The 23,621-nt window shown below is 38.7% G+C and overlaps 1 protein-coding gene across 1 annotated transcript in view; it reads right to left on the reverse strand.

Annotated features, from left to right (window-relative positions):
• The window catches only part of NID1 (nidogen 1), a 43,236-nt gene that overhangs the window by 6,250 nt on the left and 13,365 nt on the right, over nucleotides 1-23,621 (reverse strand). The window contains exons 8-16 of the mRNA XM_066545663.1: nucleotides 21,701-21,946; nucleotides 20,578-20,721; nucleotides 19,362-19,490; nucleotides 16,400-16,543; nucleotides 15,551-15,673; nucleotides 7,680-7,904; nucleotides 6,893-7,065; nucleotides 4,799-4,925; nucleotides 744-915 (exon numbers count right to left, since the gene is read on the reverse strand). Coding sequence (XP_066401760.1) covers nucleotides 744-915; nucleotides 4,799-4,925; nucleotides 6,893-7,065; nucleotides 7,680-7,904; nucleotides 15,551-15,673; nucleotides 16,400-16,543; nucleotides 19,362-19,490; nucleotides 20,578-20,721; nucleotides 21,701-21,946 — 1,483 coding nt within the window. The remainder of the gene's footprint in view (nucleotides 1-743; nucleotides 916-4,798; nucleotides 4,926-6,892; nucleotides 7,066-7,679; nucleotides 7,905-15,550; nucleotides 15,674-16,399; nucleotides 16,544-19,361; nucleotides 19,491-20,577; nucleotides 20,722-21,700; nucleotides 21,947-23,621) is intronic.

Here is a 23,621-nt window from a genome sequence, read left to right on the forward strand (position 1 = left end):
CATTAAGAAAGTGCTAAGAACACATAAGTAATATACAGCCCCTAAATCATTTAAATAAGAAGGGCCATATTGCACTTTGATATAGAAGTCAAAAAAGTGTAGTAAAAGCGTAGCAAAAATACTTCCCCCAAAAACAAAAGGAGCAAGCACTGACATAGGAAGAAATGCTTTCCTTCCATTGTTTAGCTTATGATCAAAATGCCAGCCAAAAAGACTTAAATTGAAACAGTTCTGAGGGCCGTTCAAAATGTACATCCACATTTCGAGTTCTTCATCTCACTTCCCATCATGTCTGCTCAGGCTAAAGAAAGAATATTTGGCATACATTTGGGACCCATTTGAAACAATATTTTTCTTTTCAGTGTACCAAGTAAGCAACAATGGAATCAGAATAGTTTATCCTCAGCAGAGATCCCCAGAGAGGGCCACTAACTCTCTGATGTTTTACTATTAATAGCCATTTTTTAATGGTAGGATGTTTTTCCCTGGGATGTACGTTCTGTGCCTAAGAATATGCACAGCCCCTCAATGGTGTCTTTGTTGTTTACCCCTTAACACTCACACAATTTACTCTAAGATGGAAGACCCTGATGCTTGACCTGAACCCAGAGCCTTACTCCATCACTCATCACCATCCTCACTCCATTATTTAATGACCTGGGTTCAGCATGGAACACAGGTCATTAAATAACCAGATAAATAAAATCAAGCTTTGCGCATGTTTCTTGACAACACATCCATACCCTCTCACAGGATCCACGACAATTGCTCTGGGGTTCACCAAACCGGTGTCAAAAAGGATGCGACGCTGCCGCCCGTCCAGCCTGGCCACTTCTATTCTATCCAGCTGAGAGTCAGTCCAGAAGATGTTGCGACCTAGATGATCTACAGCTATCCCTTCAGGGCTTCCCAAGTCTGCAGGAGAACAGAGAAAAACATTCCTAGGTATTATATTTATTCCCAATACACTCTCTCAGCCTCAATGATGCATAAGGATAACATTTAGAAGAAATAAGTTTTCTTCAGCGTTCTGGCTGTGGTCCAACAAAAGCTACTTTATATCAATTGGAAGAGGAACATGCATTTTACCTGAAAGTTTAAATACACAAAACTATCATAAAGACATAAAATGAGAAGTTCCATGCGGAACAAACTTGCCACACAAAGAAATTGTACTTGGAGGGGCAAACATAGGAGTTTATAACAGAGAAAGAAACAGCAGATGCTGTCAAAATCTTATTCTACCATACTTAGAAGGCCATAAAATGGATTTTATAACCCTTAATATTTCTCCTTCTTTAGTACCAGCATACATGACACCCCTCTGACAACTGCATTTATGCTAAGTGATGCAGCAATTAAACAAATCAAACTCTAAACACTAGAGACAATGTTATTAACTAACTGATGCAATCTAGCTCTAGTTCTTTGTTTTTGCAGAGCTATTCTTTTTGGAACACATTTTAGCACAGTATGAGCACAGTTTTTCTTGGACAGTTAGTTGTTCCAAAAGCAACAGGAAATAGCAGATAATGACCTTAGTGCTCTAGCATCAGTAATTTCTAACTTGGATGCAGGATGCAGAAAAAAATTATAAAGCTTAATTCAGCCACTATGAGAAACTGCTCTGTTTTTTTCAAGGTTCCATTGAAAAAGAGCAAGCAGGCTGTGAGGAATTTAAGGAAGTCAAAGACAAGTTAAAAAAAAAAAGAAAATCTATTTTCATTCAATTTCAGTTCCAAAAAAAAGCAAGGAATTTTACATGGTCACTTCCCAAAAGAGGCAAAATGACCCTTTATACCAGCCAGCTGTTTAAAAAAAAAAAAGCACCTTTCAAATGCTGATCCACACACTGAATGGAATGTAGCCCATTAGCCTTCTTTTAATTCTTAGGTTTATTCACTGACAGCCATTAAACAAACATTATGTGACACAAGCAACCTTTCTGGAGAAAAGGCACTTGGCCCAGAACATCGGAACCTAGGGCTCTCTAGACTTCGCTACTATGATGTTGCTGTGAGTAACAGTTGCACAATAGTTCAAGCAGCCTCTGCTCTCCCACTCAAGTGGATTGCACTTTATCTGCACACATGACATTTTAAGTTTATATTAATTGCTGAAGAAGTGGAAAGGAACAAACAAGATGTATCTTTGGTTCTGACTCACAGCTCATGGCCAGAGGGGGAAGGGTGACGGGCAAGAAAGTAAATTTTAATCAGGCATTTCTTTACTTCTCCTGAGGGCTCTTGGGCACACTTTAACTCAGTTATACTGACTTCACATTGATGGTCTTTATTTCTCTAAGTGCTTCTGTGGAGCTAAACCTATCAGCCACAAGAAACCACCTCACATATACTTCAGACCCTCAAATGATCCTACTTCTTTCCTTGCTAATAGCAGAGTCTGCTGAGGGTGGCCTCATTTTGAGTACAACAGTCCCCAGTGTCTGGGATCAGAAAATTACTGACTAAATGGTAATGGAGGAGCTCCCAGACTCTTTTAGGAAACAGGAGACAGTAGCAGGCAAAAGATTTGCTGTCACTGATTCCCAGGAGCCCCTGCTCCCTGAGTAGTTTCCTTGTTTCAATTTCCTTATGTCAGCTATATGTAGGAGATTTAGAGAAGTCTTAAAGTAAATGTCTCTTCTGTGTGGTTGATAATGAGCCAGAAAAAAACTATACCCCATGGAGGGAGGGGTAAGGGAATATTTCAAAGCTTCATTTATCACCAGTGTTTCCAGAGGCACAAATATGTTCCTGCTATATTGTCATCAAGCCTGATACAGTCACAGGCTCTGTCCCTGAGGGCAGGTTTGTACAGACATGCACAGCTGATAAGACTTTAAGCAATTACTGCAAAGGAAAGCTCTGCTTCCTAACCTGCTGCCACAGCTGCAGAGCTGAGAAAGCCTCCACAGCTGCAGAGATAAAAGAGAACTGGATGGGCTCCACAATTAAACAGTGTTTCTGCAAAGCAGCACAACTTGGATCACAAGAGCTAAAAAAACCAAGCAAAAATGTAGTACATTCCACAGAAATACTCATTAACTGAAGAAAGCAGCTGGAGCTCACAGGAGGAAGAAGGCAGAGATCAAAACAAAACAAAAAAATTCTCATAAGTCTTCTGAGGGGGAGGCATTTTCCTATTTCATGAAATTTGCAAGTTTCAGTTTTGGCCTGCATAGAAGATATGCATTTGAATGCTGAACATCAATACTTTTTGATCTGAATCCTTATTGAAATGTCCATTGACATACAAAAACTAAAGTGCAACATCTCTCCTGGTCTCTTCAAGAAAATTATCCACATCCTATGCAACCAACAGAACAATAGAATTCATGAGAAAGCTTCATACACACAATATTTTTTGTAGCAGATAAAACTCATGAGGTTTCCATGTGGCATTGAAACATCTTGAATTACCTTAAATAATCAATCAAATTTAGCTGAAAACCTTCACAAATAATTTTCAACATTTTACACCAGAATTTTAATTCCTACACACACTCTCATTAGACAGACATTCATATCCATATAAAGTTGTTCGCAATAGTACCTTTCCTCATTTTTAAAAGTGCAGATTCTGAAACAAAAATCATTAAAGCAAAAATCTTTTCCCTGCAGAGTTTCTAAGTTGCACAGGCAAGCATAGGATTGCACTGCCAGTTAGAGTCCCTTTCATATTAAATACTTTGGGAAGGAAAAAGAAGTCTTACAAAATACCTCAGCCATCAAGTGGTATAGAAATATGAAGCTCCATAACTGCTGGAATGGTTAGGGATGGCCTTAAGCTCTCCCTTTTTCCTTCCTAGGACAATGCTAGGATCCAAGCCACCCCCATCTATCTGCTGTCCCTAAGAGCCTGACTGGAATCTCACAAACTGACTATTCCAAAGCACAAAGTCTGGACGTGTAGAGAATCACTGTCTAAAGAAAATGAAATCAAATTCATTGCAGACCTTTATAACTGGCTGATCATTTTTCTAAAATAATTTCATATGTTTTTTAACAATGTCTGCAAAGAATTCAAAGCAAAGGTGACCTCTTCCAGTACCTTGACTTCACAGGTGTTCTAGGATCTTGAGGACACTAGTTTTTAAAATGTGCCTCCAGCAACTTTTGCTGTTGTTTTTTCTTTATTAAAAAAACACCTCCCCCCAACCACTCACTTTTTTCTCTAAACCTGTCCTTCCCCTTAGCCCTTTCCACTCAATAACAGGGTTTAACATCCAAGATGCATGGGCTTGCACTTAACCCTAATGAAAATGAACACGGACTACAGTGAGCAGCAGTCTTGAAGGAAAGAATGCAAGAACAAGATAAAAACTGGATAAGCACTAACTCCACAATACCCTCTAGTCTAATTCTCAAATCCTTGAACAACTACAAAGGGTAAAAACCAAACAAGGTGGCTTTACTCACTTTCCATGCTCACTTGAGTAGCAGGTATGGGAAAACCACAGCTGAAATGATTTCTAAGAATTTTTCAGCTGTTTGATCCCCAAGCCAAGGAAGAGAGAGCAGGAGTTCTTTTCAGCTTCCATGCTCACCAGCCCTTTCTCAGCAGAGCAGGCAGCTAACAGGTAGAGTTCAGTAGAGAAAAATAATACTACATGTCATAAAATCTCAGCTATCCAGCACCTACCTAGCTTGCCAGAACAAAAATCAAAGACACTGTCTGATGATATTCCATGTTAATGAATAAACACAACACTTAGTCAGCTCAGGCAACACCTGAAGTACATATTACTAAATTCAAGTCCAATACTGTTCCTAGAGAAAGAATTTTCTGCGGTTACCTGTTTTGATTATGGTTGTTGGCTCCCCACCATGCAGGCTGGCCCTGCTGATCGAGGGGCCACTGATGTCTGTCCAATAAACCATCTTGTCCACACAGTCATAAGCAACTCCAATAACAACTCTGTCCTGTTGGACAACAGGCAAATTAGATCAGCTTAGGATAAACAACAGTTACTCAGCAGCAGCATTAACTAATGCTTTTAAGTCTCAAGCCTGAAAAAAAACTTCTTGAGGAAAGGTGGGAAATGGGGAGGAAAGGGCAAGTAAATAATTGGGCAACATTGTCAAATATCTTTAAAAAATACTTCAAGTTCAAGGTCCCTTTTAACTATCAGACATCATTCACCATTATTTCAAAGAAGCATTGGAGATACACTGAAAAGTTTGTCTGACATCTACAGCTTCACCTGCATACCCATCTAAAAAAAGTTCACGTTGACATTTTACTGTGTCACCCCTTCCTGTACCTTTTTCCTCTCATTCTTTCCCTTTAAGGGGGAATAATGACTTCCATCAAATCTGGCTTGCACTAACATCAAAGTCATGCATTATGGCTATGCTTCCTATGTAGCACCATTGGACTCAAAAAGTTCTAGCAAAGTAAGGGTTTAAAATAAAAGTTAGCTTAAATAAGTACTACATAAATCATTGTGGTGGAAACAATATTCTAAGTAACAAGAAACATTTATATGCAGTTTTTCAGGCAGAAAGAAGGTAGGACTAGAGTTTGAATTTAGAGTTCAAACTCCCTTCCCCAGGCAAATCAAAGGGACTATCAGGGTAAAGCAACAACTGCACATGGATTCCCAAGTCTGTCACTGTTGCTGCTTTTTATACACAGCTTCTTAGAAAGATGTCCCAAACCCATGAATTAAAACAGATGCACTTATTCATCACTGTACATAAATTCTATGGGTTGCAAAACAGCACAAACACCTCTGGTACCACTTTGCAAATACACAACACAGACAACACAAAGTCAACAGTGCTAGCACAGACCTAAAGTTTCTTTTCAATCCAAAGTTTCAAGAAAGAATTGCAACTTATGCCTTGCAAGTTCTTTTGTCAACATACAAAGTAATTAATTTAAGTTAGATCAAGTAAATAATGAGACCAGGTGACAAGTATTCAGAATCATGTCACCTTCAGCCTTATTACACCATTTTTTATACTGCTTTTAAATTTTTTTAATGTTATTGCAGCAGAACTTTATATAAGGGACAAAACCGTGATTTTGACCTTACCTCACAGCAATTTATGGTACTATTTAATGAAGTGAATCTGTGCAATTTAGCCAGTATTTGATTTACTAACTACTCGGTATAATATATAAGGAAAAAAAAAAGAGATCAGTATGTTACTTTATATTGCCATTTATTATAAATAAAGCAACACTGGAATGAAAAAAATCCTAGGCCTTGGGCAAAACAAATGAATGCGATGAAACTGCCAGTGAAAAGGGCTTGCATGTGACACAGGTGGTGGAAAAGAGAGATTCTCAGCATCAGGAATTCATTTTCTAGGAAAAAAGATCTCAAGATGGTAGTAACAAGCACGGGAAAAAGATCTACCACCCACTGGGCTTACACATGGGGAAGGAAGCAAGAAAAAGAGGAAAGAAAAATATATGTGTAGCCAAGAAGTGGAGACAACTGACTGAAAAAAGCCAGGAATAGATTAAGTCTTAGGAAAAAACTTTGACCGAGTAGGAATGGAAAAAAGAGCCTTCTCCACCTACTGATACTGTAGGTCTCCTAAACTTTTATACAGGAGTCAGAAAGTCAATAGAAGTGTGAATAAACAGTAGTTTATATGAAGGCATGTGAGATTAGATTTTTGTCTTGTCATCTTGTCATCTAAATTGTTAGCCATTCCTTAAAACGAAATTATTTTTTTCTATACCTTAGGATTAAGATTTTTAACTAGTCAGATCAGGAAATTTCAGTATCAAATTGGCAGGATACTGAAATTTTAATGAAGAGTAAAAATTGTGTTTTCAACTTATATTATTGAGGTATGCAGACAAACAGTAGCTTTCATCTTTGTCAGAAAATTTTCTAAAAAATATGGACTTAGTATAGTAAATTACTTACTGGAATATGCAAGAGTGCTTTTGCACCATTTTTCTTCATATTGTTTCCCTCTAGTGGAACATGTTCAATTTTACCACTTTGGGCAAAAAGCAAGTGCGTTCCTGGCGGCAGAGGTACCGTGTCTGGTCGAACAGAGGGCCCAACAACAACAGGGGGAGCGGCTGTGCTCAGACCTTGTTAACAGAGAAGGAAACAGATGGACAAAAAATTAGTCTGTACAGCACAACAAGGTTCCTTATTATTTGCAGAGACACAATTACAGTCAGACTTCTAAGAAGGAAACAGCCCTATAAGCAGACATTAATAACTATAATCAGATGCAGAAAGCTTCTGAAATTTTCCCCTTGGCTGACAGAGAAGGAGCAATTGACATAATAGGTCTTTTCATGTTTGCCTCTGTAATTGCTCTTTGCTTCAAATGTTTAGAAAAATCTGTCTTATTTTGCAGCTGAAGTGAGGAAGACGTAGGAAGAAACATCCTTCATTTCCTGCGGACAGTCAGCCATTACAGCTCCCAGAGGGCCTCTCACTGTTTCAAGGCAAGGAAGAAGCTGGAAAACCTTCTTCTTATTCAGAAGCTTACCACAGCTTCCAGATAGCCTGGCTGAAGGAAAAGTGTGTGTTGGGGTCACTGAAGGGCATGATGCCTACACCACAATGGGACAGCAGAAATGTGCATTGCTCCAAGCCAGTGCTGTATCTCGGGAAAGGACTAAGCCTCACATTTGGGAGACAGTGCACTAAGATGAAGAGATACTCTCAAGAAAGAACTGCTTCAGCCACTTACATGGTGGTCGGACTCCTGGACCGCTTCTGGTGCCATCAATCTCATTTCCATCCCTATCCACACACCAGCAATATCCACTGCCAGCATGGCACTGTGTGGGTAGGTAATTCCCATGGTCATCACACTGGGGAATGAAGTGACCAATTCTTACATCCCTTGGGAAGAAAGCACCTCCGCTGCCAAGAGCTACTTCCCGTTCATGCTGGCATTTGGTCTTTTCTACTTCTGGGGAAAAAACCAAGAGAACAAAACAAACCCCAGTGAATATTTCTGTTTTAGTTAATAATTACAGTCCATTAACAGTTAGCATACACTGACCACCTACACACAAGAATTCTTACCTCTAGTGGAACATGACACTGTTACAAACCTTGAAGGCATGTGACTTCAGAAGAGCTTCAACCAGTCTGCCCTACGTAAGTGTGACACATTTGCTTTAAACTTATTTTATCTTTCACTGCCTGGTTTGAAAGAGAACAAACAGGTCACCTGCATCTTCCTTCATTGAAGGGTCATAAACAGAAGTTGGAAAACACCTTGAAGCAGATGAGCAACAACATTCTGTCTGACTTTTGACCCTGCTGTCTACTCACTGGCAATTATCCATGGGCCCTAAAATGTGACTAATTAGACAGACCCTACAGTGGCTGAAGGTTTTTTTGTAATGCTAAAAGTTGAGATTCCCTTCAAAGCCACAAGAAAAAACCACAACATGAGGCAGATGCCAAACTCTCTACAGATCTTAGGAGATGAAGCAATTAATTGCTATGATGTATATTAGGTTTTTAAAGTTCAGTTATGAAGCTCGAGCACTCATTTGATTCTTCTGGATCTAAGAAAGAAATTGGAGGGAAAAGTTGTCCACTCCCTGGTGAAGCACAGAGAAACATACCATAGACATTGGCTACATCACATACATATATATTACTGCAGAGACTGCAAAGGAAAGAAAGTTTTCAGATGTCAAATCAGGACATTCAGGGATCTGGCTCTTTATGTTTCAATTTTACAAAATAGTCTGAACTAAAATTTACACCTTCTTATTATATTATCTATCATGCAGTAGGGAAAGTCATCTGGATCAATATATCTTCTAGAAGCCAAAGAACTTAATGAAATTAAAATAATACAATAAAAATAATATATATCCTTCTCCAGACAAAGAAATCTGGCTTGGTTTTACCACACACTTGAGATCCCTGGGAGAGAAAGACATAATTATGGGAGAGTATCCTTTGCCTGTCAATGATTTCTACAGACATTTAGAAATACTTAGCCCAAACTGTCTGCTGAAGTGTCTTTAACACTACAATTCCATTTACTCCTTTACTTGTTTTTACACTGCCAGGATTAGGACAGGATTAGTTTTGTGTGGCTCAGACTAGACTGACCCCAGCTGAGCAAAAAGCTAATCCCATGCATCTACAGACTGTTGTGGTGTAAATCTCTGTCCTGTAAAAAAGAAGGGAGGTTTTTATTGATATTTAAACCAGTTATGCAACCAAAAGCTTTGGACAAGTTTCATGCACCTGGACATAATTAGAGAAATATAAATGACTGGAGAACAGCTCACTGAACAACTGCAATATTTGGCATCAGTTTTAATGTGGGTGGTGGAGAGCCTTGAATCAACATACAAAACCAGGCCCTGTGGGAAAGCCTCCATTATCTGTCTCAGATTTTGTTTTCATGTATTCAGTGTCCTGTGCAGTATGCAGGTAAAAGAAATGTTGATTCCAAGTAAACAGATGGCTTTGCCACAGGTTTTTTTATTCTAAACTTTCATTAAAGGCAGTGTTCACAGAAGAAAACAGGGGGAACACTGAGTATTGGTAAACTACTCCCCATGCATATTTTGTCCAGTGCAGAAAAAAAAATCCTAATTTCATTCCTATCAGCTTTGAGAAACACTATTAACTCCTCCTCGGTAGGATATTTAAAAAAGGTAGAAACTATTCCTTTTCTTCTTTGCATCAGAAACCCATAAAATAGGGTATATATCAGGTAAGACCCAGTGGTTACACATAAAATATATTAGTGTTATCAGCAACTTGAAATACCAATATCTGTTCTAATTTAAAGACAATGTTCACATTAATATCTGCAGATTTTACTCAGGAATTCTGATTGTATTTTTTAAGAGAACTTATCTTGCAGCGATCAAGACCAACTCACAAATGGTCTGCTTATGCACTTAACAACACTAAAGTCAAGACACTTGTCAAACAAAATAATTTTCAAAATTAGTATTGAATTTCTAGAAGGCAGAGCATATGGTTGGTTCTTTCTAAAGACCAGTCAATGCTGAATTTTTACTTACATAAAAATATTTGCAAATACCCTATTGTCACTCACTTTTAGGAATAAAAGTGTATTTTACTACTTTTTGGCTCATGAAAATCCCTTATACTAGTGATCACTTTATTAACAGTATCAAGTACAAAAAGTAATCGATGTCAAACAGATATTCTGAAAAGAAAGAAAGCCAGGGTTACCATGTTCATCTATGCTGAGTCAATAATTTTAACACGTCTTTCAACATTTTGTTTTGACCCCCTAATAAGAATTTAACCAGTATTAAAACTTATAAATCAAACAAGTGACTAAATTAAAGGATAGTTCAACCAAGCATTTGGAATCCATTCTCCATTTTTTTCTTCTTATCTCTGGATCATGGCCAGGATTACTATGCTTACAGCTAAGAGGCACCTAAAGAAATGTGAGTTGAAACCCAATCCAGTGTTGTAGCCTGTGCAACAATGACGGCACAATAATATTGGATACAGATGACAGTGGGTTGGGATAAATAGTCTGCTTACACTGCTTATACTGTCATACCTTTTACTCAGTGACGGTAGGAGAAGATACTCTGATTTTGCAAGTTTTAAATAGCATTAAATAACTCTCTGAAATTAGTCTAGCTATGACAGAGTTTGAAAGATGAGATTGACATGACAAATAAAGCACATTTCCTGCTTTGATGAGCTAACAGCAGAAGCTAGACAAAATGAGTAACAAGAAAGGGCACATATTTAGGTAGCACCAGGGCCACTTCTTTAGCCAGCATCCAGACATAAACCTAAGAGCCAGTGAATTTCCTTCACTAGAGCAGCCTAAATGTTGTTTCTTCATGAGCCTGCCTTTAACATAAGTACTGTTGTATTGCATCCAGTCAAGACTCTTTAAAGATACAGAACAATTAGGATTAGGAGAGTTCTCCGATCTCGTGATTGGCATGAAGAAAAAGTCCATTAAATACAACTGGTAGTGCCAAGAGCAAATATCACCTACCTGGTGTAATGGTGCTGTTACACCTACTGCACCTGACTCTAGCAAATGGAAAACAAGCCACACCTGTTTCAAGGCTCCATATACAGGGATATACTCCATATACGGCCCTGATTTTCAGGAGGTTCTTACCATTCTTGAAACCCATATTGAAATGCAAGGCAAACGATCATGTCAGTGATGATAAAAATGGTTACACCAGGACTAGTTCATTCTGCTAGAGATGAAACAACCAATAAAAGCAGGACCTAGGTAATCGTTGGTGATAAAAAAAGCAGGGGGACCATCAGCTTTTCATTAACAGCAGGATCAAGTTACAGTATTTTTCAGTGTATGAATTTAAACATTACCAATCAGCATCTGCTGTAAAATTAAGTAAAACTCCATTCTCCCTGTGTTTTGCTGCAGTCGATGCTTGACTGCTGAAGGTAATACACTGACCTAATAGCTTTGTGTTTTCCTATGGTGCACTATTTATGCCCATACGAGTGTATAATTTTTGAAACTAAGCACTTAATTTGGCAAATAATTAAAAACTGAAAGAAATCATCTGAGTCAGAAGTCAAGAGTCATGAACTAGTGATATCTTTGGTAAATTCCCATATTGCCTTCGTATTGCTTGTAAATTTCCCTATTAAGAAATTTAATTCCATCATTTGGATTCCAGAGGAAGATATACAACCATAGCTTGCATCATTTGTAGACATGAAACAGGCCACATGAGAACGACAGGATGTAAATGTAGAGTTACGCTTCTTGGAATAAACTGTGTAGACAAGCCGCTAAAGATTAATCTATCTTTGAAATTACAACCCAAAAAAGCTATCAGCAGATCACAGCTTGGTGGTGTAAGGATTGTGAGAGGGTATAGAAAATAATTCAGCATATACACAGGGAATATACAGGCACAGAGAAGAGTAATAGGCTGGGGAGGTGATTAAAGAAATACTGCATCCAGCTCTGGCAACCACAGTTCAAAATAACAGCGAGAAATTGAATGAGTGTACAGAAAAATGCTCCTAAGACAGAAGCTGTAGAGAAGAACAGAGAATTAAGGTGCAATGAATAATTTGTGTCCCGTGGAACACGGTACAAGTCAGACTAAACACATAGAATGGTGCATCCTGAACCTCAGCTAAATGATCATTTTTCAAAAGAATCAATTTGTATTTTATGAGTATTAAACTTTTTTTTTCAGTTGATTAATGAATTACCAAAAGAAATCTGGAATTTAAAAGTCACTGAAATAGATTATGGATAAAAATGAAAATGGAAGTAGCATGAATATGGAAAATGAGATGAAAAACATACATGTACATATTTCTCACATATGTGAAGAAAGAAACAGAATGGAGAAAAAACCAAATTAATAAAGCCATAAACAAATATTCAAGGAATTTTTAGCCATAGATGATTGCTCTTATAGCAGCCATGTAGAAAATTACTTATGGACTTCTCTTAAAAAGATGGAAGCTGAATAAAAGGATGAGAAACTGAGATGTATGGACTTCTCTTATTCAAATACTTATACTGACATTTTTAATTGCTGTCCTCAGATACTGGAGAAAAAAAAATTAAAAACTCGAATGAAAAAGCTTCCCTTTGTCCCTTCATTTTCCTTTGTAATTCCTCACTTACAGTTTTGTCCTGGTAAGTGTGTTTCTCATGTGAAACTAGTTGCACACAGATGATCAGACAACAGCTCTTAACAGTTCTTAGTTCCAAGAATCCAGGCTTGTTTCTGTTTAGTAAACAGTGTCTGGGGTCTGCAGGGGTAGAAACACTCAGACATCTGGTTTTTTTGAAATGGAAAAATGAAGCGTGAGGAAATAATGAAGTACAGGCTTCCTTAATAGGAATAGCCTGGGAGCAGCAGGACATTCCAGCATCATTAACTCTTTCATTAACATGCCCGTTCACTCCTACAGACATTCCCATGTCTGTGACTCAAATCCATTTTTCTTGTTAGTCTGCTTGTTTCAAGAGTTGCCATTGAGACTTAACAGTAGGTTTCATACAATAATAAAGACACCAAACAAGCAAGTAATTGTACACATGGGTTGGAACTGAGAACAGCAAAAAGAACTGAGTATTTGGATGAATGAAACTTTCCATGCTATTAACAAGCAGGAAAAACTTCAGTTACTACACTGAAGCTTATTCGATCAAAACCTCAAAACCTTAGTGCATAAAAAGGGGAAGAAAGGGTCTCTAATTACAGCTGAATACAAGACAGCCTTCTCTGCAATCTCCATTCTGAAGCAACTCCAACGCTAGAGTAAACTAAACTACTTCTGTGAGGCTTCAGAAAGTATAGCTTGTTTCTGTCCCTGGCAATGATTAACTGATGGATCTATCCATTCTAGAAGCACTAAAACTTTAGCAACAGATGACACCCCAAGGGCAGCTATTGTTCCATTAACTCTAAGAAGGGAGCATTCCCTAAGTTGTAAACATTGCCGTTGCTGCAGATAGCTCAGCAACACAAATACTTTATACTTCAGTCACAATTCAGCAAAAGTGGGACTTCTTATCTACTGAGATTTTTTTTTTTTTTTTTTTACTGCTCAGAACGTTTAATGAGCAAAGATAATTGATACTGTGTTTCAAAAAGCCTATCTTCTACTGGTAATACAAAACTGTATTAAAAAGAATATCAGTGAGGCATATGAAGACTAACAAAGCCTGGCAGATCTCCACTCACTAAAACAGTAGAGACAAAACTTTTAAAAATATTTTGTTACTGTTATTAAAATTGTGACATGGAAAAATCCCTATTCAAGACAATTGTGTTAAGCACAGAATGTGAAAAAGTGTACAGGATAAATAGGAAATAAAGTAACTACAAAATAATACCATGTGCTTAGCAGTTGAGTAGACACACTAACTACTACATAAGAAAAGGTTTTAAGAATAACAAAATAACCCCCTACTTAAGCAAATCATCACATACACTCAGAAGAAATTAATTGTGTGCCTGTAATAAAGTTAATTGGTTGATTGCAAATATCAGTCTACCAAACCACCTGTTTCATCTACAAAGGCATGTGGCAGACATGAAAGTAATGTTTTTGCCTCTACATTTCTGCCTGAAGAACCGGAAGCTTTAAGGTTTGATTTGCTTCAAGTTATTCACATCAAGTTTCTTCTCTAGTAGAAATCATTTTGTTTTTATCAGCTGGATAGTTAGCTAAATATTTTGACACAGGTCAAAAACACCAGTTAATTCCTCATTCATCTAGCACTAAAATGAAAATACACAATTGTGCATGAAATGTTAGTTAAAAATTATATTAAAAGATGGACAAAGTGGTGAAAGCTATGCCTCAGAATTAAACACCAGAAATCCTCCTGAAATTTATCTATGATATAAAAATCTACAAGGACTGGGTGATTTCACATAACGTGTTACTATGCACATGGTGAACTGTCATGTAAATATGATTTAAAACTAGAATCAGCTTTGTGATGTTTTTTTCTCTCCTCTTTTGCCTTTTGATTTCAAAAGCTGAGCATCCAATTGTGGGGGGAAAAAAAAGTCAGAAATTCAGAATTAGGGAATATAAAAGCAAAATAAAAATATTAAGTCTCAGGTAGTAACATCACACCACACTGACAAGCACGTTGAAGCAAGCACCTCCACTATTAAAAAATAACAAAACAACCCAACCAAGACACCTAAACCCTTTCTTTCCTTCTGGCTCTAGGATATTCTTGTGACTCTTGACTGCACAGTTTGAGTTTCAGTCTCTTGAGAAATGCCCACCAGCAAGAATTTTAGAGGAAGAAGACTTTGGTTTGAATATACTGAGAAGTTAGGGTTTATTTCCTGGCTGAAAGATTCACCATCTACAAAACCTGAGTGCTGTCCCATTGGTTTGCCATGCTTTTGAATTAAAGTAAAATAACACTATCTTGTGCTACAATGTTCCTTCCTCTTTCTTTTTTTTTTTTTAGCACACCTTCAAGATGAGTTTTATACTTCAAGCTTCAAAGTACAATGGAGAAACAGAAGTGTGAGGGTAAAGAACTTCCTCCTAAATAGAGAATAATCTGGATAAATACAGAAACAAGTAAGTGCCAGCTGGAAACTGTAGTCTTTAGACCACAGGCTGTATGTGGCACGTAGGCATCTAGATCTTACTGCAGACAAGAGCCTCGTGACTTTGGTCTCATTTTTCACTTTTCTCTTGTAAATATTGCATTCATTTGCATTGCCAACAATTCCAGATATTTTATGGTAAGTGATTACTGAGTATGCAAACCAAATCATCCCCACAGTCAAACCTTTACACAAGGCAACTTCAAAAGATAGTATCAGCTTGGGGCTGAAAACTGCTGGGGATAGAATAAATAAAGCATAAAATGGGACATTGAACAGGACATCATGAAAAAGTGATAGCAGTCAAGATACAGTTTTGACACAAGCTTGGTGAAGTCCTAAACTTGAAAGACTTGAGAAGAACAAAGGCAGCAATGTGGAAGTAGGCACTGTGTTTCAGAAGGGAACAAAATTAAGATATATATCCTCCAAATCCCAAATTATATTTCTGGTCCAACTTTCAAGAACTATAGAATTTTACCTCCTAACACACATCGGAAACCATCCCCACGATAACCTGCCTTGCAGTGGCAGCTGAAGGAGCCGGGAGTGTTGTAGCAGAAAGCATCTGGATGACAGCGGCCCTGTTGACATTCATCTACATCTGTAAAAGAAAAGATCAATCTCAGGTGACTTCTCCTTCTGATGGACAAATCAGAGTGATGAAATAAAGTACAAACCTATCACATTTCCAGGCTCCTATTTTAGGGTAACTGATTAGACATACAGACAGTTCTTGGGAAATACATCTAGTACAGAAATGCAAGGGAGATAAAAAAGGGGGCCAAAGAAGGGGAAGGGGAAGCATGCCTGTATTTTAGGTTCTCCATCCCAGCAAATCCCAAGATTCCCCTATTCTAAAGGGTAATAGGCAATATTAACTCACACGGTATTTTAGTCATACATGTCCATATTTCCCAAAGAAATGACTTAACATAGCAAGAGAAATAGGATTTTGTTAGCCATGTTTCCAACAGGTAATTAGGTAAAGCTCCCCCACTGCACTCAGACTGACATGAAACAGAATGCAATTTTTTTTACATAATCAGAGTATTACGTTTCACCATGTTTGTAATTTAAACCAATACAGTGCAAACAGTTGCAGCAGACAAAGGTCTGCAGCTGCAGATTCCTGCAGTTGTCTCATCTTGGACCTTCTATGAATCAAACATTGAAGAGAAAGAGAAATCCTTAATAAAAATTTCTGCCTCAGGGACTCAGACTAAGAAATTTCTTACTTGAAATGACAAGTAGATATAGGACACAGCAAAGACCAGCCCAGTAGTGCAATGCAGAGCATCAAAGCGCCACAATAAATGGTGCTACCCACCCTCACAGGCTCGCCCATCTCCGGAGAAGCCAGGGAGGCAGGTGCAGATGTAGGCAGACCCTCCACTGTACACACACTGAGCACGCTGAGGAATGTCACAGTTGTGTGTGCCCCTCTGGCAGTGGTTTACCTCATGCTCCACAGCTGCAGGTTAAATGTGTAAGAGAGGAGATGAAAATCCAAACTTTCCTTCACAAAGTCTAAGCCTCATAGTAAGTTCATACAAGAGAACAACATCTGTGAAAGATTACAGGAGAGAAAGGAAACAAGGAACTGAGGGGGTTTTGCTCTGGGGATTTGGATTTCTTTCTTTTTTTTTCCTCTGAAATCTCCCCTTTCAGTGGTGTTAAATCTTATTAATGTTTTACAATGAATTGACTGTGCTCAGCACCACACAGGTGCTTGTTAATATAGAATGGGGCAGAAAAGCTACCATAGTGACAGATCCCAATATCCATATCAGCTTTGGTTGTGAAAAGGAGTCCTGAATGAAGAAATGTAAGGCATCACACTGAGCTAACTCACATGTTAGCTAAGTGGCCAGTTCACGGCACTGGCAATTATTTAGGTAGGTGACCTGCTACACTAACCTAGTACTGACCCACGGCTGCAGTCACTTGGCAACAAATAGGAGCTGTGACTCACTCAATGGGAGATAAAAACATTTGTCAACTACTGGAGAGATCTGGGACCAGACCTGCAGCTTTTCATAACTTTCTCATGTTGACAGCTGTGGCTCTGAAAGCACTGCACTACTTCGCACATAAATTGTTTTACGAAGTTGCTGGAGCTCTGCCTATGCTTACCTATAACATCAGAGAACAGGGAAGGAAATCATGGTACTTGAAATAGGAAGAGGTAAAATACTACAAAAATTTTGGGCCTGAAAATAGGGTGTCCAGTCTGTACATCTAGGAACAGAGTTCCAGCTGCTCTAACACTGAGGCTGTCTTTACACAATTATGACAAGGATTTGAAAGGGGGCCAGGACATGAGTCTACAATGTTCATTTCATCACAGCACACAGATGGAAACTACCACAGTGTCAGCAGGGAAATAACAAAAATCTTCTATCAGAGCCATATCTGAAAACACTCATTTTGTCTGTTTCTCTGGAGGAAATGACATCATTGTTAGAATCATTAATATCTTTATTTGATGAAGTAAGTTTCAGATTAAAAAGAAATTAATTAAAAACAGTATTATAAATACATAAGGTAAGAGCTGGACCTCAGAGGGAGTCTCCAAGTCTTTCTGTTTCTGATCCTACAAAGAGGAGGACAAGATTTATTTACAACTCTCTTATAAAGCTACTTAGTGAATCACACAGCTGGTATGAAAAAAAAAAGGCTGGTTCCAAAGGAGCTGAGTCAGAGCTGCTATCCCAGAGAAAATTGCAAAAGCACAGAGGGTTGCTGTTGCCCCTTTTGGGGTTCAAATTCTTGGTAGGTTATAAGACCCTCCACCGTGAAAAGATTATCATGACATGTATTTTCAATCTGTTGGGAAACTAGAGTTTATCTTCCCTCTCTTCAGCCTTAAAAATGCAATTTGTTTTTAGTTGAAGGAAGGGATCAAACTGAAATCCTTCAAGCTGGGCAAGGAATTACTTAGCACTTGCTAAAAGTGGAACATCAGCTTCATGGGAAAGTGGTAGAGTGAAGCTGGTGAGGTCATGGCTGGAGGGAAGAATGTTCCCTTTCAGGTCCAAGTCACAAAACTTCGGTTGGACATAACGGAAGGAACATAAAGCTGCTCTTCCACATCTCACCCTATCCCTTCCAGTGGCCTTGGTAGAAGGAGCTGCTTTTTCTGACTGTTCTGTGAGAAAGAGAATTAGGGTGCACTGTGACTTAGGGAACAGACGTGAATTGTAATTCATACTGGAGCAGAGAAATTTGGCTTGTGAGAGAGTGTAATACACAGCATGCAAAGTCACAAACTCCGGGAAAGTAATGCTTCTCTCTGCTGTAAGATGAAGGCTCCTCACTCTTTGCTGAAGAGCAGTCTTTGCAATAATGAGCAATGACCTGGATGCATTAGCTGATCAAAGGGTAGCTAAACTTCCACCACAAAGCTGTCACAACAGAAGCAAAAAATCCTCGGCTGTTATCACTTCTTTCCAAAAGAAAGAGGAACTTCCAGCCATACTGGTAGTATAAAGTTTCCAGCCGTACTGGAAGAGTGTGTATAGATTTTTTTTGGTACAGAATTACAGATTGCAAAGAAAAATTCTAACAAGAAAAAAAATAAATCTCCATCCTATCCTGACAGTTGCAGCTCTAGAGGCAGAGTCATTATTCCTTTTTTGTCATTTGTCATTATCTCTCTTCTATCTACCATTTGTAGATTCCTTTTTCCAAAAGGAATTTCTACAACTTGAGTGAAAAATGGGGCAAAGAGGAAAAAGAAAAGATATCCCTTGTTAGGAGAACCTTAGTCTAGCAAAGAGAGATTAATTCAGGCTTCCTCCAGAAAAAGTTGTTAAATTACAGAAAAATAAACTAGTTTAGGTGACAACTACTGAATTCGATATTTAATGGTCCATTAAAAAAGAGCTAAGAGCCAAATTGCAAATATTTTAACAGTGAAGTGATCTGAAGCTACAACTCTTTTTCATCATGATAAATTATCACTTCGGAATAAGTCTGCAATAGCCAAGACACATTGGTTTAGAGCTGTATACTATCTTGTCCAAGGGATGAATTTGTAACTGAAATCTCATCTGTTAAATTGAACTCTGGATTAGACATTAGCAGCAAAACACAAATCTCCAAAAAGTCCAAAGCACACCACCTAGAAAATGCAGGAAAACCCAGTAATCATGAGCTGCAGCACAAAGTCCTGAGCCCCACTCATGCTAAAAATCAGCACAGATCATGAAGCAGAGTTTTCTATCCCTGTGAGATGGATCACAGCCCAAAGGGTGGTGGGCAATGCTTTTCAGAAACATGAAACTCACCAACACAAGTCTGCCCATCTGCTGCAAACTGGTATCCCCCAACACACTCGCAGCGGTAGGTTCCCGGCTGGTTGTTGCAGTCTGCATTGCTGCCACACAGCCCTGGCTGCTCTGAACACTCATCAATATCTAGGGTGTTAAAAGGATCACAGTTATTACAAAAATGCATTTAATATGGATGCCAGAAAAACAGAAACTGGGGAACTCCAGGTTAATAGCTGTCTTCTGTACTTCTGTCTATCCATGGCTTGGATAGACCATACCTCTTAAGAGATATTAATAACCTGAAAATAAGTTTTGAGGTAACTGTGACCTCAGTTAGTCTGCACCAAAAAGAAGAAAACAAACCAGGAGAAGTTCTATCATGGAGTAATAAGGGGATGCCACAGGAAATTGCAGAAGAAAGAGAAGCCAAAGAAAATGCAACCTTAGGTGATCAGAAGCAATGATAACTACTGGGGGAGCATGTACTCTAGGAAAGGCTTCCCCCTTCATTATCCATAGACATCTCTAATCCACTGCTGCCCAGCTCACAGCATCAGAGGTCTGGAAGGGACAGAGTGATGCCATTGTTTTCACTAGCAAGTTGATTAAAAGGTTGGAGTGGAAGGAGAGTTGTGCTTTGGGTTTTAAAAGCCCCAAAACTTTTTTAGGTAATAGGAATAACACGTTTCATTAACACACATTTTTTCTTGAAAACACTTATTAGTGCTGTGATTTGATTGCAAGGCAAAAACCAAACACACTAGGAATACAGAGTAGAACGAACTGGGAAATATGAGTCTTTTGGAACAGAAATGGATTTTCAAAGTAGATTGTGAAAAAGATAATTTCAATGAATTGCACATATCTGTGCTCTGTCGCATGTGCATTTCCTATTTCTCATCTCCCTTGAGAACTTTTAACCCAGCTGACTCATTTTAACCAGAACTTACAATACAGTAAAGTTCTCACAACTAAGTTTCCACATATTTTATAAAAAGATGAACTGGGTGGGAAAGATGCTTTGCAAGATAGCAAAACATACTCTTCAAGACAGACAAACCTGCTTACTTTGATTATTGAGATACCTAGCCCAGCAACCCTCTAACCTTAAAATCAGCTTCTCAGGGCAGTTCATTTTGCTGGAATGGCTAGTCCTGAGGGTCAATATACCCCAAGCAATATAAATTCTACACTAGCTTTCATTTTGCAATGCGTTGAAGTGTTTTGATACCGTAACAAACGTTTCCATCTCCGCGGAAGCCAATCGAACACTCGCAGAAAAAACGATTCCCAGTTCCTGGACGGCACACAGCATTGGTGTCACAGTTATGAGTGCCAGTGTAGCAAGGGTTCCGGTTAATATCAGCTGAACCATCTGGCAAGAGAGACCATATTTAGCCTTGATGACTCTGTCCAAGTAATAGCACCCAGTTAAGGCCAGGAATGAGGTTCCAAGTTTAATATGTTTCCAGGTTTAATGTGCTCATAATGCACTTTAAACAAGGAAACACATTTTTTGCATCAGGAAGAAAGGGCCTTGCAGGTGATATCTTAGATATGTATTTAATAGCACCTGTATTCCTTGTTACCTTGTACAGAGGACTACTGAGTTTAAAAAGAGCCACAAAAACCTTGCTAAAGAACAAGATAGAAAGAAAATTCATTTTCCAGTCACTGACACAAGACTCAAAACATGATTCCCAGCAGCTTGGTTTATTCATTTAATTAGCAGAACTTTATTTTATAACAAACAAAAGTGAACACAGCCTGGTTTTATACTCATCTGGTGTGCATTTTCAAATAATCTCCTTGCTTTCTTTCTGATATTAGTGGAAGCTTGGACAGCTCATCTAAAAAATACCTTTCAAAAGCAGCCTACAATTCAAAGATAAAATGCTATGTTTCAAGATAAATTATAGAAACTCATCCGTGGTAAATCTCATTCCCCTCTTTTGCTCTCTTCTCTCTTTTAGGGGGGGACAGTGTCCCCCCAGAAAAAAATGAATAGAGGAACTACAAATAAGGTAAAGATGAACAACACACTCCATGCATCCAAGTGTAAATAGATTCAAGGTGGTGTATTGAGAGTATTTCAAGGAATTAGACATAAACCCCAGTGACTTTCAACAACACAGCATCACTTAAATTCTCTTTCTCAAGTAAAAATACAAATTTTCAATAATTCCATTTCTCTCCTTCACTGGTGGATCTGGACTGCTACTAAATAATGAAATTAATTCATGTAACTCATTAACACCCATCTAGGGCAGGCTAAAAAAAAAAAATGGATGACTGCTCTTAATTGCTTACAAAAGAGAAAAAGCAAAAGTTGTATACCTATCTAAAATACGTACCACTGATGGGGCCAATGGAATTGCTCATGGCGTATCGCAGGATCTGCTCGTCCCTGTTGTACAGGACAAACACACTGTCCACCGAGAGCTGCTGAGTGGCAGGAGCAGAATGGGGGGAGTCATCATGGATGCATTCATCAAAGGAGATGGTCTGGCGCCACTGATAGGCACCCGTGTAGGTGGCAGCCACTCCATCCCTTTCTGGCTCTGTCACCGTGTACTCCCTCGAGGACGATGAAGTGATCACTGTGACATGACAGCAAACACACTGATCAGAGCAGAGACTAAAAGCACCCTGTCAAATGCTATCTGTAGACTTGGGATGCAGTCTGTGTAGTGCAAATGGGAATTTCAAAGGCTAGAAGCTGTGAAAGGGGATGCATTTCCATGCAAAGGAACGAGCACTGGAGTATACTTTGTTCTCAGGATCACAGTTTTTAGAAATGAGTAATTTGATATATTTTGACATATTTAAAAAATTCAACTTGGTGGATTCCTACGTAACGAAAGGAAAATTCAACTCAGCAAACTCAGATTGCTTTAGGTTCCTTTTCAGATCCCCAAGCTAAGGACAGTCATCTCACCAGCCTAAACTACACCCACTTTTTAGTTCATTGTAGGCTACTAGCCTTGGATTTTAACAGAGCCCTGAAGAAGCTGCATGTCTGAGAGCTCCCGCATGCTTCACAATAGTTTTCTGTACTAGGAAAAATTGTGAACAAAACTCTTCAAAAAGATCTGGGCTTGTGGATCTTCCCACTGTAGGAAGGGTCCTCAGAACACCAGTATTCTTTGTTTGGACACCAGAACACACCTATATCAATCCACTTGCAGCAGCTGGCTAAAGCTGGATTTCTGCTAAGTCCATTAGATATGCCATAGGACAGCAGATTTGCAGCTGTTTGAGTCATCTCCCTCCAGCCCCTGACTTTACCTCCATGGGAACAGCATTTCTGCCAAGTAGACAACTGTTCTGTAAACCAGATACTGTCCAAACTCTCAAGCTGTTCAGCACAAAGCAGAAGCTTCCTGCTGCTTCCACTTCCTCCTCCTCCCAGTCCAAAACAACAGGCAAAGCACAAGCAGGTTCATTACTGACTACCAAACTCAGACATTAGTGAAAATAAGGCAGTGATGATGTAACCACACTATTTTCTAGCTCTGGCAACCAAAAGTGCACCCTTGGAGAAAAGTGCAGTATCTCCAGAATTCATGTGCACGTGGGTGCGCCACAGGCTGCTTCATCTGTAGTATTCATCTCTTTGATGGCTGGCTGGCCAGCAGGAAAAGTCCAACCTCACTTCTCCACTTTCTGTATTGAAACACCCACCATTTTATCCAGGAAGAGGAAAGCAAAATAATTAAGCAAAGCAAGATTGTCCTGTAAATAGTGAATGAAGAATGGTTCTCTTAGGAAACCTAGGATTGGTGAGAAAGCAATTGAGAGAGAGGAGTACTGAAGAGACAATGCAGGAAACTGATAAGGGAATTAAGAGGTAATTTCCAATTGGTTGTTAAAATTCAGCTCAAATAATACTGATAAATGCTTGCAGCTTCATTGTAATGAAGTTCACGTGAGACACAGTGGTAAACAATGAGTTTAGTCTCAAAGATCACAGCTCACTTAATGACATTACCACAAAAAGCTATACACCAGTACAGGGCTAAAGGGCTGTGGATTTACAAAGAAAACCTTTACTCCTCGTACACTGCCATCAACAGCATTAAAAAAAAAGGTCAGCAAAAAGGGAAATCAAGAGTGTTTTGCAAACAACAGTTCAGAGAAAGTTAAACCTGTATGTTTTTGATGAAAATATTAGAAATATTTGCACTGTCCCACTCAAAACCCACCTTCTTTTGATACCTTTTCCTAAGGGACAAAATGCAACTTTCTAAAAGTCAAAGGGTCCTAAACACACTT

The sequence above is a fragment of the Molothrus aeneus genome, chromosome 3 (genome assembly GCF_037042795.1).
Source record: "Molothrus aeneus isolate 106 chromosome 3, BPBGC_Maene_1.0, whole genome shotgun sequence".
Taxonomy (NCBI): domain Eukaryota; kingdom Metazoa; phylum Chordata; class Aves; order Passeriformes; family Icteridae; genus Molothrus; species Molothrus aeneus.